Source organism: Corvus cornix, chromosome 22 (genome assembly GCF_000738735.6).
Source record: "Corvus cornix cornix isolate S_Up_H32 chromosome 22, ASM73873v5, whole genome shotgun sequence".
In the NCBI taxonomy this organism is placed as follows: domain Eukaryota; kingdom Metazoa; phylum Chordata; class Aves; order Passeriformes; family Corvidae; genus Corvus; species Corvus cornix.
In genome coordinates this window covers 4,504,832-4,519,314 of record NC_046351.1, presented here as the reverse complement: position 1 = coordinate 4,519,314, position 14,483 = coordinate 4,504,832, and the positions used below count along the sequence as shown (strand labels likewise).

General features: G+C 57.1%; 1 protein-coding gene across 3 annotated transcripts in view; it reads left to right on the top strand.

Moving 5' to 3' along the window:
* Positions 1-11,919, top strand: part of LOC104683168 (hexokinase-2) — a 31,641-nt gene extending 19,722 nt beyond the window's left edge. For 2 of the 3 annotated variants that reach the window (XM_039564183.1, XM_039564184.1), the window contains exons 3-12: positions 1,502-1,650; positions 1,859-1,978; positions 4,130-4,225; positions 4,351-4,450; positions 4,724-4,907; positions 5,812-5,967; positions 6,091-6,324; positions 6,540-6,845; positions 7,409-7,557; positions 8,286-8,378. In XM_039564183.1, coding sequence (XP_039420117.1) covers positions 1,502-1,650; positions 1,859-1,978; positions 4,130-4,225; positions 4,351-4,450; positions 4,724-4,907; positions 5,812-5,967; positions 6,091-6,324; positions 6,540-6,845; positions 7,409-7,557; positions 8,286-8,293 — 1,502 coding nt within the window. In that variant the 3' untranslated portion in view covers positions 8,294-8,378. Of the gene's footprint in view, positions 1-1,501; positions 1,651-1,858; positions 1,979-4,129; positions 4,226-4,350; positions 4,451-4,723; positions 4,908-5,811; positions 5,968-6,090; positions 6,325-6,539; positions 6,846-7,408; positions 7,558-8,285; positions 8,406-8,502; positions 8,599-9,386; positions 9,487-9,590; positions 9,775-10,056; positions 10,213-10,706; positions 10,941-11,735 lie in introns of those variants that run through there. The other variant, XM_039564185.1, reaches the window with a different exon arrangement.
* Positions 11,920-14,483: the final 2,564 nt, after the last annotated feature.

Sequence of the window (14,483 nt, the reverse complement as noted above, 5' to 3'; positions counted from 1 at the left end):
AGGCCAGATGGAGCCCCACGGGCTGGGACCAGAGCTGCCTTTTCAGCTGGAGTCACTGGAGATGCACACTGGCGTGTGCATACTAATGACCCGCGGGTTTTGTTCCAACTGTGGCCCCTTTGTACCGCACAAAGCGGCCCCCGGGCGCCGGGATCGGCCCAGGGGAGCCAGCACAGCACATTTAATGCATTCAGGACTCCAACAGTGCTGATAGAGGGCTTTCCCCGGCCCTCTCCCCACTAAAACAGCCAGCTGGGCGCTTTTCCCGCTGCCCGGCTCCCGAGTGCAGCGAGCTGCCTTGAAAACAAACGCGAGGGGACACTCCGGGCTCAGCCCTTGGGGCTCCCCTTGCCAGAAGCCGGGTCCCAGCTCTCCTGGGGAAGGCAGCAGTGAGGGCCCAGAGGGCTTTTGGAGCTTCTCCCTCCCTGGTTTCCTGCTGCCACGTCCCGTGTTGCAGCTGCATGCCGGGAGAGTGTGGGATTCCTGGGATTCGCAGGGCAGCGAGCTCGGCCCGGGCTGGGGAGGCTGAACCTGAACACGAGGGTCTTTTGAGTATATCAACAACTTAGCCGAGCTCCAGTGTTGCCACAGCTGCCATCAGGGTTTAACCCCTGAGGATGGAGGTTTAGGAGCTTCCACAAGCATCAGTAGGGTCAGGAGTGGCTCGCTGCCTTCTTCCTTTTGGAGCCTGAGTGTTGGAAATGAAAAAGAGTCCGACGACTCCGGCGGGGGGAGAAATTGCAGTCCCAAACCAATGTGGTTGATAAGAGCAAGCTCCGTTTATTAGCAATCCAGAGGCACTTCTATAGAATACCAGCTTGGTAACTCTTAAGTGGCTTAAAACTTATCAAAGCGAATTTCTGCTTCTACCTAATTGGACTTACATTGGCAAGCTTCTACAGTTATGTTATGATTAAAAGAATTCAGAGTTCACCTCCCCCTCTCCAGGTCTTATCCACACAGCTGTAAATCTTCAAAACTCCCTTTTTGTTCCCAGCCCTGTTTTTTTCACACAGGGATTTTCTCATGGAGAGTTTTTCTCACACACAGGCCTTTTGCTTGCAGGCCTATTGCTTGTATAGTTCTTTTATTGATCCCATAATTCTATCAATGATCCATGTCCCTGATCCTCTAACCAAATCCCAACACCTGAGGCTTGAGCTCATCTTCCCTGGCATCCCTGTTGGTTTGGGCATGGGCTTTTCCGGGCTGGGCTGGTGGGATTTATCCTCCCTCCCCAAGGCATCTGGATCTGGCTCAGTGATGGTGTATTGATCCTCCATTGGCTGTGGGGTGCCAGGGGGCAGAGGAGGGGCAGGGAATACAGTGACTGCTCCAATAAAATACCAAAAAATATAGTAATGAATAAAATAATGAAATATATTAAAAAAATCAGACCTTATCCTTGTACCTGGGAGGGGGCTGGTTACCTCAGGGCTCTGGCGTGGTGTGGACAGAGGACCCTCCGAGTTAACGGGTTGTCCTTGTCCTGATCCCACAGAGGATGGGGATTTCCTGGCGCTGGACCTTGGTGGCACCAACTTCCGCGTGCTGAGGGTGAAGGTGTCGGACAACGGGCTGCAGAAGGTGGAGATGGAGAACCAGATCTACGCCATCCCCGAGGAGCTCATGCGTGGCAGTGGGGTGCAGGTGGGTCCTGGGAGAGTCCCTGATGTGTCCTGGGGCTGGAGCAGGAGTGGCCATCCCGTCACTGCCTGGGCCAGGGGATCCTGCTGGATCTTGTGCTGGGAGCTCCTGGCAGCCAGCGCGGCGATGAGTGAGGGTGGGCAGGGATGCGGGCACAGCGTCCCCTCCGAGTGGGCAGCCAGCTGAGGTCCCACTCTTTACCTTCTTCCAGCTTTTCGACCACATTGCTGAGTGTTTGGCCAACTTCCTGGACAAGCTGCAAATCAAAGACAAGAAACTCCCCCTTGGCTTCACCTTCTCCTTCCCGTGTCACCAGACCAAGCTGGATGAGGTGGGTGAGGGGCTGAACTCTTGCTGTGGGTTCCACACCAATTTAGCTCAGGCTTTTAATTAGGCTCATTGATTTTGGGCCATGTGACCTTTCCTGAAGGGCCACATCTCTCATTCCTGTAAAGCCGTTTCCCAAGCTCTGGGTGAGAGGAGCCTAAGAACAGCACTGTCCCTTTATTTTTATGAATATTTTTTGTTGGTGCAATGACTCAGTGGCTGCAGGATCAGGGACAGAAAGGATGGAACATTCCTTCAGGGAATGCAGAGCTTGGCATCACTTCCCAATAACCCCGTTGCTTGTCATCTTCTCCAAACACACTGTTTAAAGGAAAAACAAATGTTTGCTAAGGATATGTGCCAGGTTGCCATTTTTAAAGCTGTGTGATGACAATAAGTGGTGGTGGATCTCCCGTTTTAAACACACCTGGCCAGGTTTTCATAGGAGCCTGGAGTGGTTTGGTTTGGAAGGGACCTTAAGGACATTCAGAGTGCCACCCCCCTGCCATGGGCAGGGACACCTTCTGCTGTCCCAGGGTGCTCCAAGCCCTGTCCAACCTGGCCTTGGACACTTCCAGGGACAGGGCAGCCACAGCTGCTCTGGACACCCCGTGCCAGAGCCCCTCCCCATCCTGGATTTCTGGATTTCACCTGATTTATCTGGAGGGTTTCTCAGCCACCACCCATCTGTGAGCTTTGACGGGGTCCTCGTGGCCCAGGGTCACGGTGTGTGCCAGCAGGGCGCGGTGCTGGCGGAGCGAGGGACGTGTCCCAGGAACTGCAGGGGTTTGGGAGGTGACGTTCCCGTGGGATGCCTCCACGGAGAGCAGCTTTTCCCTGCCTGCGCCAGAGCTCCAGACGTGCCGAGCATCACATCCCCCCGTGCAGCCGGCGCGGGGAGGGGGGTCCCTGTCCCCCTCCGCCAGCCCCGGGCACCGATGGCTGTCGCTGTCGCTGTCACTGTCAGCTCTGCCGGGAGCCGTGACCTCGCCGGGAGACCAAACATCCCCGAGCCCAGCGGGGCGAGTGGCCCCCGCCGCACCCACCCGGCGCTGCTGGCTGCGGGAGGGGGCGATGCGATGCTCCTCGCCCGATGCTCCCCTCCTCGCCCGATGCTCCCCTCCTCGCCCCATGCTCCCCTCCTCGCCCCATGCTCCCCTTCTCGCCCCATGCTCCCCTCCTCGCCCCATGCTCCCCTCCTCGCCCGATGCTCCCCTCCTCGCCCGATGCTCCCCTCCTCGCCCCATGCTCCCCTCCTCGCCCCATGCTCCCCTCCTCGCCCCATGCTCCCCTCCTCGCCCGATGCTCCCTCCTCGCCCCATGCTCCCCTCCTCGCCCCATGCTCCCCTTCCTCGCCCCATGCCCTTCCCCCTCCCTCCTCGCCCGATGCTCCCCTCCTCGCCCGGGTCCCCCCATGGAGCGCGGCAGCCCCGGCGCGTCCTCCCGGCAGGAGCCAGCGCCGCGCTGGGGAACGGCGCCCGTGCCGCAGCCCCAGGGAGGCATTAGCGCTTTCCTCCAGGTAGCCACGGGGCTGTGAAGAATGCTAAAACACAGAAGCGGCAGGGGAGGCGTCTGTGCCCCGTGACCTCGCCCGGGCTGCGTCGCTCAGTGCCTCAGTTTCCCCAGCTCTAAGGCGGGGCGGGTGTCTGCCTCCCCTAGGGCGCTGTGGCCGTAGGGTTGGAGATTTCAAATGTAATTGAGTCCTTTCCCTCCCCCCGGGGCTCAGCTCAGTCCCCGGCCAGGTGCCTCTGGCCACAGGGCACTGCGAGCCCCCCACCCCACAGGGACGGGTCAAGGAGCATTCCTTAGGCACAATGAGCCTCTCACCGCATGGGGCTGGCTCAAGGAGCATTCCATAGGCACAGCAAGCCACCCACCCCCCAGGGATGGGTCAAGGAGCATTCCTTAGGCTTGTGAACACATTTTGCTGCAGGGCTCGATCAAACCTGGTGATGGGAACCGCTGTTCCTCCTGCCAGGGGAGCAACAAGCAGCTCACACGTTATTTCATGGCCATAAACTTTATCTGACACGGAAGCTGTGGCTGATAGCGCAGCTGGTGAGCTGATAACGGGGGTTCCCCCACAGGACCATATGTCCCTTGTGGCAGGAGCCAGGTGTCACCTCCAAGCTCTCCTCTTGCTGTTCCCCCGCAGAGCATCCTCGTGACGTGGACGAAGGGGTTCAAGTGCAGCAGCGTGGAGGGGAGGGATGTGGTGTCCCTGCTGCGCAAGTCCATCAAGAAAAGAGGGGTAAGAGCCTGGGCAGGCGGGATGGGGGCACACGGGTCCCTGGGACAGGAGACCTTGGCTCCATGGAGATGTTTCGGTCTGTTTTGTCTGTGTTGGGTCACCCACACTCCTTTCCACCATCTCAGGACTTTGACATCGACATCGTGGCCGTGGTGAATGACACCGTGGGGACCATGATGACCTGTGGCTACGATGACCACAACTGTGAAGTTGGCCTCATTGTTGGTGAGCTGCAGCAGGGGGGAAGAGCTGGGGTCCATCCATTCAGGAACTCTGGAGGGAGATCCTGCTTCTTGCAGGTCTTGGGGGTCTTTGGGGAAAAAGGAGAGGGCGATATCGGTGTTGGAAAGCCAGCATTGCCCAGTGTTTGCTTTGTTCTTCACTTTCTGTGATGCACTGGGCTGTGGCCAAAGGGAAATGAGGGATAATGGGAATGAAGAATAATGGGAATGAGGGAAAGGCAGCGTCCTCGCTCACCCTGTCCCCGTGCTTGGCCAGGTACCGGCACCAACGCCTGCTATATGGAGGAGATGAGGCACATTGACCTGGTGGAAGGGGACGAAGGTCGGATGTGCATCAACATGGAGTGGGGGGCCTTCGGCGACGACGGGGTGCTCAACGACATCCGCACCGAGTTTGACCGTGAGATTGACATGGGCTCGCTCAACCCTGGCAAACAATTGTGAGCAGATTCTTGGCTTGGGCTCGGGCTCGTGGTTTGCTCAGCATTGTCCGTCCTCCCATAGCGCTGGCGTTACTGGGACTGGGGAGGTCATCCCAGCTAACTGGGTCACCGTGTCCTCTGCCACCGGTGCAGAGAGGGGCAGTGTCCCATCCCAGGGCAGTGTCCCAAACTGGGGCAGTGTCCTAACCCAGGGCTGTGTCCCAACCTGGGGTGGTCCTGCCCCACCCACTGCCCTTGTGAGCCCCTCGTGTGAATGTGCTGATTCCTGTTCCCTTCCTGGCCAGCACAGTCATCCACCAGCCCAGGCAGGCACCCTCACCTAATGTCCACATCCCAATCCTACAAATCTCCCATTCCCCACAGGGCTGTTGTGGCATGAGGGTGATCTGGGGGTCCCTGCAAACTGACTGAGCCACTTCAGGTGGCCACGAGCTCTCTTTGCAGAATGATGGTCGTGTCCACATGGCTTCATATTTTCACTGATGGGATAAACTGCTCTAGGAGGGGATTTCCTAGATTTCATTTGGGATGGGGAGGCTGCCAGTGGGGTTTTCAGGTCAGCCTGTGGCCACCTTGTGGCACATGCAGCCAAACTCACACATAGTTTAGCCTGGAGAGAAGGAAGCTCAGGGGGGAACTTATGGCGAGATAGGATAGGTTTAGGTTAGATATTAGGGAAAATTTCTGCTTGGAAAAGGCGGTCAGGTGTGGCATAGGCTGCCCAGGGCAGTGGTGGTGTCACCGTCTCTGGAGGGATTTAACACCTGTGTGGATGTGGCACTTGGGACATGGGTTACTGGTGGCCTTGGCAGTGCTGGGGAATGGTTGGACTTGATAACCTTAGAGGGCCTTTCCAGCCCAAACCATTCCCTGATTCTATCTCGTGCCTCCCCATGGGCAGGTTTGAGAAGATGATCAGCGGGATGTACATGGGGGAGCTGGTCAGACTCATCCTGGTGAAGATGGCCAAGGAAGGGCTGTTGTTTGGGGGAAGGCTCACACCGGATCTGCTCACCACTGGCCATTTTGAGACCAGATTTGTCTCTGCCATTGAGAAGTAAGTAGGATCCAGGGGGTTTCCATCTCCCGACATCCGTGGATGGACCATCACTGACCAAACCCAGACCATCACACAGCAAGAGTTGGATTCCCTGGCATGAACCCCTCTTTGTCCTTCCAGGGAGAAGGAGGGGCTGCAGAAAGCCCACGAGATCCTGAGCAAGCTGGGCCTGGAGCCGTCGCACGAGGACTGCCTGGCCACGCTGCGCATCTGCCAGATCGTGTCCACGCGCTCGGCCAGCCTGTGCGGGGCCACGCTGGCCGCGGTGCTGCGCCGCATCAAGGACAACAAGGGCGTGGAGCGGCTGCGCTCCACCGTCGGCGTGGACGGCTCCGTCTACAAGAAACACCCGCAGTGAGTCCGGAGACAGGGACAGGGGTCTGGGGCATGGTGGGGACAGGGACACAGAGAGGGATCTGCTGCTGCCAGCAGTGGGTACAGCTTGGCACACGAGAAGTATCTCCAAATATTCCCTTGGGCACCTCATTTGGATGCCGGGGGGTCCCCGGAGGGTCACACTCGGGTCCCCAGAGGGTCACACTCGGGTCCCCCTTCCTCCTCCTCCACAGCTTTGGCCCGTCGCCTCCACAAGACTGTGCGGAAGCTGCTGCCAGACTGCGAGATCCGGTTCATCCGCTCGGAGGACGGGAGCGGCAAAGGGGCGGCCATGGTGACAGCAGTGGCCTACAGGCTGGCTGCACAGCACAAGGCCCGGCAGAAGATCCTGGAGCCCCTGAAGCTGAGCCACGAGCAGCTGCTGGAGGTGAAGGGAAGGATGAGGATAGAGATGGAGAAAGGGCTGGGCAAGGAGACGCACGCGGAGGCGACGGTGAAAATGCTGCCCACCTACGTGTGCTCCACTCCCGATGGAACAGGTGATGTGTCCTGTGTAAAATCTCTGTCTCTGAGCCCATGGATGTCCTGTGTCCTTGGGAGAGGCTGGCTCCTTTGCTGTGGCTGGTTCCTCTTTGTGGTGGGAGTGGCATAAACCTCCAGTTTGATACTGGGCAGAGCACTGAGCCTCTGGGACGTTCTGCACCTGACTTAACACAAAGCCTGGCTCTGTCTGTGGTTTTCCCCGCCATGGGATTCTCCCCACCCTCATCCTGGGTTGTGTTCCTGGTTCTGCCTGTGGCTTGGGCGAGCGCCTGACCTTGGCTAGAAGCTTGTGCAGGTCCTGCGCAGGGCCGAGAGCTGGACTTCAGTGATCCTTGTGGGTCCCTTCCAGCTCAGGTTTATGATTTGAAGCATCACCCCAAGTCTGGAGCAAACCTCTCCATCCCCTTCCTACCTGCACCCTCTGTTCCTACCTGTATCCCCAGCTACGTCTCTGTTTCCATCCCTCTCCCTGGAAGGGGGCAGATTCTTGTCTGCTCTGTGCCACATCCTGGATGCCCCGTGCTGGGATCTCTCCTGATGATCCTCTCTCGGGTTGCAGAAAAGGGAGATTTCCTCGCCCTGGACCTGGGAGGAACCAACTTCCGCGTGCTGCTGGTGCGCGTCAGGAACGGGATGCGGCGCGGGGTGGAGATGCACAACAAGATCTACTCCATCCCTGTGGAGATCATGCAGGGCACGGGAGAGGAGGTCAGGATGGGCACATGGAGAGGGGAAAGGGGCCTCTTCCCCAGGGTGGCTGGAGCAGGGCTGACCACGGAGCTGGTCTTGCCTCTCCAGGGAGCAAAACCAGGAGTGGGGAGGGCTGGTGCTCTCCTACCCTTGGAGCAGCGAGTTCTGCCCAAGGCTCTGGCATTTGGGAAGCTGGAGACTGTTTTTTGGTTAGAAATGGTGTTATTCCCAGACATGACTGAACCTCCCTGAATCCCACACACTCCACAAGGGCAGATAAGCATCATCCCCGTTTCCCAGATAGGGAAACCACAACACTACCGCTGAGAGACGTTTCTGGAGACACATTTGGAAAGAGTTTTGCAAACCACTCCAGGCGATGCTTGGGGACTGGGAGTATCTCCAGCAGACTGGGCTGGAGGGCTGTGGGGATCCCTTGCAGAGAGACCGGATTCCTCTGTCACCTCCCTGCTGGCCCCTTCCCCTCCTGGGACCTGTGAGGTGGAGATAACACAGGGATTTGGCCACGTCGTGGGTGAGGAGGAGGGTGAAACCGAGCTTTTTGGGGTTGCTCACCTCCCACAGTGCAGCTGAGCCGTGTCCCGCTCCATTCAAAGTCCTGGGAGTGATTTGAACATTCCAGCAGGCCTGGGAATGGGTTGGAATCCCCAGCAGTTTGGGCAGGCTGGCTTCCAGCTGGGCTCTGGCTGTGGTGGTAACTTCTCCCTTTGGCTTTGCCCATCCAGCTCTTTGACCACATTGTCCACTGCATCTCCGACTTCCTGGAGTACATGGGAATGAAGGGCGTATCGCTCCCGCTCGGGTTCACGTTCTCCTTCCCCTGCCAGCAGAACAACCTGGATGAGGTAACCCAACCCCTCCTGGCAGCACCCTTGGCTGGTACCTGGCTGTCCCTCCCACCTGGTATTGAGGGGGACTCACTGGGGGTTTTTTCCACAACAGGGAATTCTCCTGAAGTGGACAAAAGGTTTCAAGGCGACGGGCTGCGAGGGGGAGGACGTGGTGGGCCTGCTGAAGGAGGCCATTCACAGGAGAGAGGTGAGCAGCCATGGGGCTGGGAGAAGCCGGTGGCTGCTCCCACATCCTGACTGTCTTTAGCATCATTAATTGACCTGTAAAACAAATTACTGGGCTGAGCTCAGGGCTAATGAGTGTCAGAATTTTCACAGTCGCCCTTACTCATCACTTGAGGTTGGATTTTCAGACCCTGGAGCTACAGGCTGGCCCCTGGCCAGGGCTAGAGCAGACTTGTCTGGCCCTGAGCTCAGGAGACTCCGGCTCATTTCCTCGGCACAGACCACTCCGAGCTCCTGCCCAGGGGCTGCTGCTCCTGGCAGGGCTGACCCAGCCCCTCAGCAGCTGGAGGTGTTTGAGGTCTGAGCCCTACCTGCAGACAGGTGGGGCTGTGGGAAGTCCGTGGGTGCCTCCATGTCTGTGGAGGTCGATGGTCATGGAGGACAAGGGAGAACAGTTTTAAATTAAAAGAGGAGAGATTTAGGTTGGATGTCAGAAAGAAATTCCTCCCTGTAGGGTGGGCAGGCCCTGGCACAGGGTGCCCAGAGCAGCTGTGGCTGCCCCTGGATCCCTGAAAGTGCCCAAGGCCAGGTTGGACAGGGCTTGGAGCAGCCTGGGAGTGGAAGGTGTCCATGGCAGGGCTGGCACTGGATGGACTTTAAGGTTCCTTTCCACCCAAACCATTCCATGATTCTGTGGCTCTATGACTCCCATACTCAACAGACAGACAGGTCCTTTCCCAGCCATGGGAGCAGACTTAGCAGGAATTCCAGGTCCTCCAGGAATAACTCGTGCAATCCATCCCTCTGCAGGAATTTGACCTGGACGTGGTGGCAGTGGTCAATGACACAGTTGGCACCATGATGACCTGTGGGTACGAGGATCCCTACTGTGAAGTTGGGCTGATTGTCGGTGAGAACTGAAACCTCCTTAGGGAGCTCCTGGTCTGTGGTCCCACACCTGCCCCGTGGGGCACGGGAGGTGTCCCAGGGCTCTGATCCCGCTCCTCTCCACAGGCACGGGCAGCAACGCCTGCTACATGGAGGAGATGAGGAATGTGGAGCTGGTGGAAGGGGACGAGGGCAGGATGTGTGTCAACATGGAGTGGGGGGCCTTCGGGGACAGCGGGTGCCTGGATGACATTCGGACGGAGTTCGACCTGGCAGTGGATGAGCTGTCCCTCAACCCCGGGAAGCAGAGGTGGGTGGTGGCTTTGGGGGCTGGAAGGGACCCCGATGAGACCGAGGGTCCAGGAGCAGTTCTGCCCCACCAGCCCCTTGGTGGATCCAGGGGATGACGAGCAGGGCAGAGCCTGGCGTTGGGACACGCCGGTGTGTCCCTTGTCCCCTGCCCGTGGGTGGGGGCCGTGCTGCTGGGCTTGCTGGAAGGATTGTACTGAAGGCACCTGGCAGAGCTGGAATCCCCATCCAGACCCAGTGTCCCTTCCTGTCCTGATGTCCAGCCTCGTCCTCTCATTCCCAGGTTTGAGAAGATGATCAGTGGGATGTACCTGGGGGAAATCGTCCGCAACATCCTGATGGATTTCACCAAGAAAGGGCTGCTCTTCCGGGGACGGATCTCAGAGAGGCTGAAGACCAGAGGGATCTTTGAGACCAAGTTCCTGTCCCAGATAGAGAGGTGAGGTCCAACAGGCGAGTGAGCACCAGCTGCCAATCTGAGCAGGGATGGAATGTGGGGAGAGAGCCCCCAGGGCTGCTGGGAGAAGTTCCACATGCTTGGTCTGGAGCCAGGGTGATGCAGGATGGTCCCACACAGATAAATCAGCAGATCCCACGTGGTTCTGGCAGCACCAGTGTGGAGAGACAAGGAGGCTGTCTGGGGCTGGCAGCACAGATGGCTCTTTATCCTCTGCCCTGGGCAGAGAGGGGCCGTGGGTTACAGGGGTGTCACACTCCGATGGCTTTGTCCTGAAATAGCCTCCCCGATTAGGATGTGACACCAGGCCACGTGTAGGTCTGAAAGCTGAGATTGAAGAGGGGCTGTGGAGTCCCCCCAGCCACTGCCACCCAAGCCACGAGTCCCTGGGCTCTGCAGGATGTAGATCAGGAAGGGGAAGCCACACATGCCGGGTGCTCCATCTCCTAACGCTGCCCGTCCCCGTGTCCCCCCAGCGACTGCCTGGCCCTGCTCCAGGTGCGCTCCATCCTGCAGCACCTGGGCCTGGAGTCCACGTGCGATGACAGCATCATTGTGAAGGAGGTGTGCACGGTGGTGGCGCGGCGCGCGGCCCAGCTCTGCGGCGCCGGCATGGCCGCCGTGGTGGACAAGATCCGCGAGAACCGCGGGCTGGACTTCCTCAAAATCACGGTCGGCGTGGACGGGACGCTCTACAAGCTGCACCCTCAGTGAGTGGCTCTGGTTGTGCTCCAAGGGGGCTGCCCCGGGGCACCTGCCCACCTTGGGCAGTTGGGGGGGCTCAGGGGGAAGGTTCAGGGGATAAAGGGGGAGGATTTGAGGTGTTTCAGGGGCTCGAGGGCTGCCGGGAGCTCTGACCCAGACTTGAGGCCCAGCAAGAGTCAGCTGCTCCCTTAAGGACAGGGCACCAAGACGGGTAACGCAGCAGGGGCTCCTCCAGTCCCACTGGACCTGACCCAGACACGGTGGCCAGGTTTGGCCAGGACTCTAAGCGATGGGGATGAGGCAGCTCTAACCAGCCACGAAGGTTCATGGCCACACAAAAACTTGCCTGTGCCAGAGGTGGCGGCTGGTGTTACTGGGCAGGGGGGCTCAGACAGGGACTAAAGCACTGGGCTGAGCTTAAATAGGGCTCAAGAGCCTGTGGGCAAAGGGAGACTCTGAAGACTCCCCCCCAGATGGGGCTGGTCAGAGCTGTTGAGGCTCATTAGTGCTCCCAGGGCTTGGTGGGACTCGAGAAGCGGCTGGGTTTAGTCCTGAGTGAAGGCACAGCACGGTTGTGTTGTAACTATGGGCTTGGGCTGACGTGTGGAGACTTGGGCTTTCCAAGCTTCATCCATCCATCCATCCATCCATCCATCCATCCATCCATCCATCCATCCATCCTTCTCCTCAGGGTCTGCGTTGCTCTTTGAGGCTCTGTGCAAGGCAGCGAAGGGGTTGGGACTGACACCTTCATCCCATGGCCGGTTAATTCAGAACCTCTCCCTCCCCTTGCCCTGCAGCTTCTCCACCGTCATGCACGAGACAGTGAAGCAGTTGTCCCCCAAGTGCGAAGTGACCTTCCTGCAGTCGGAGGACGGCAGCGGCAAAGGCGCCGCGCTCATCACAGCCGTGGCCTGCCGCATCCGCGAGGCCGGGCAGCGGTAGAGGGAAGGAGGTTTGCCCAAGAGCTTGGTTTCAGCAAAACAGGACGTTTCCTCACCCAATCCCTCCCTCTCTCTGCACACACTCACACACCCACGCACCCCCTCCCCTCCAAGCAGACTCGTAGCTTTACTTGTTCTCCAAGGCACCACGGTGGGACTGGAGACGCCGTGGGCTCTGTACAAAGTGTTGTCGTAGGAGTTTCCTTGCATGCCATAAAACCGCCTGTCGAGTAAAGCTCACAGTGTCTTTTGGCTTCTCCCTGCATTTCCAGGTGGAGCTGGAGCTGTCCCACCCGCAGCCTCTGTCACACCCCAGCTCTCCCCCCACCACTCCGAACCTCTCCCCTAACAGCAGTAGGGATAACGCTCGGATAACTGAGACACTGCATTGTCACTTTAACAGTACCTATTTATGTCTGTCGGAGTCGTAGCTGTCCGTGCTGTAGAAGCAAACCTCTAAGATTGGGCTAAAGACCTCCACTAGTCTTTTACCCTGATCAAGGCTGTATTATTTCCATGAAAGTCATGGTAACTCTTAAAGCACAGGGTGCAGATTTCCACCGGCGTGGCCGCGGCTGCACTGGAGGTACCACGTATCTCCCTTGGTGAGCAATACTAGAGAACCTGCTGGAGCCAGGCTCGAGGGGCCCCTCGGCCAGCTCTGGCAGAGCATGTGCCTGGAAATAATTGGGGACTCAGGGTCTAATCCCATTTCCCGACCTCTCACCCGCACCCTGAGTAGCGTGTAGGAACGTGGCGTGTACGTAGGGTTGTGTTTCACCCCTGGACACCACTCCCCCCTTCCCTGGTGCATGTGCGGGCACGAGGAGCTGCTGCCACGGGTCGGGGTCTCCCCTGCCAAGCCCCAAACTCGTGGCCGTGTGTCTGCCCTTGGCGTGGAGAGTCTGGTTTGCTTTGTGTCTGTGAAATAGTTCTGCGGCTGCAGCCTTTAGGTGGCACCTGGATTTATACACTGTATATTTATGTTTTAAGAGATCTGATATCTTTTTATGTACATAGTCTTGGGGGGGTTGTATCACTTAGTTTTAACATCACCTTTTCATGTTGTTGAAGAACAGTACAGAGTAATTATTTTCTTCTTTTTTTTTTCTTCTGTTGTGTAATTTTTTTTTAATTTAAAATTTTCTTGGGGTAGACTGGAGAAAGAGACCCAAATTCCTGAGGATGGTTGTACAAGAGGTTTGGGCATTCTGACTTTATCACCAGGACAAAAGGGAAAGCAGAAGGCCAGGGACGCGGCATGCAGGAGCAGCGGAGCCCTGCGGTGACGCTGTCGGGTTTAGGCTGGGTTTAACCTTAGGAGAGGTTTTATTTTGTCCCCTGCCCTCCCAGCTGTGCTCTGGGGGGGTCACATCCATGGGTGGATGACATAACCCAGGGCTCTGCAGGGCTCTCGACCTCACGCCACCGTCCTGGTCGAGCGCTGGCACCGGCAAAGCCGAGCTTATCTCTCGGTGAGGGGACAGCAGCTGGTGCCACCTCATCCCCATGTGGCATCCTCAGGGCTGCCCGTGAGCCGTGCCCGCAGCATCACTCGTGTGCCATGGTCAGACACAGGGATCCATTTTTGCCAACAGAAAACTCTGGATGAACTAAAAGCTGCAGGTCTCTGCCTCAGTGAGCAGAGGCAGACAGAGGATGGGGGGGTTCTGTAAATATTTAGCAGAAGTTAATGAAATTCCAGTGATGTACAAAAAAGAAAAAAACAACAAACTAATAATCCCCACAAACAGCCCTTCAGATTGGAGGATAGAGTTTTTGTCTATTTTTATGTATATTTTTATACTGCTTGGGGTAACCTCATTACCAAAAGTCTCTCTTCTGTGTTGGGGGTCAAGTTCAGTAGCACAATTTTAAAGCAAAATTACTCTTTTGGGCATTTTAAATGCTTATTTTTTTATAAGCCTCAAGACAATTATAACAAATAAAACCTGTGTATAGAAATGATGTAAGAAACCAAGTTTAGTGGAAGTTTTAGAAGCTGTCAAATAAATCTCTGAAGGATGATACAGAAATCCTCTAATCTGGTACCAAGCAGTTTTGTGTGATTTTTTTTTCCTCAGAAAACCAGCATTTTGCCTACTGAAAAATGGAAACACAAATGTTTTTAGTTGCTGCACTGTGCAGAGTTGCATTAGTGGCTGTTTTTACTCTTAGCCAGCTGTACCCCTTCTGAAATCCATAGTGTTTTCATCAGTTAGTGAGTGAAATTTTATACAACAGTAGTTTTGGGGGCAGAATGGGAAGGATTGGGATCTGAGCAGCCCTGCTTTTGATTCAGGCTCCGTTGGAGCAGGGGACTGACAGGGTGAGAGAGAAACTGGGGAGCTGAGTACCTGGCCTGGAGCAGCGTCAGCACAGCCCCCTCACCTGTCTGGGGTGAAGGAGGGGCTGTAGCTTCACAGGGGTGATGAAGGATCACCCTGAGCTCACAGGGTGGGGGTGGATTTTTGGCTGGGCTTGGTCAGAGGGATACACACCTGGATACCCACCTGGGTGTCCGAGGCTCCCCTAATGCTGGAAAGCTTTTGCTTAGACTCAGAATCAAGCAGGGTGTGGAATGTTCCCAGTTAAAAGCAGTAC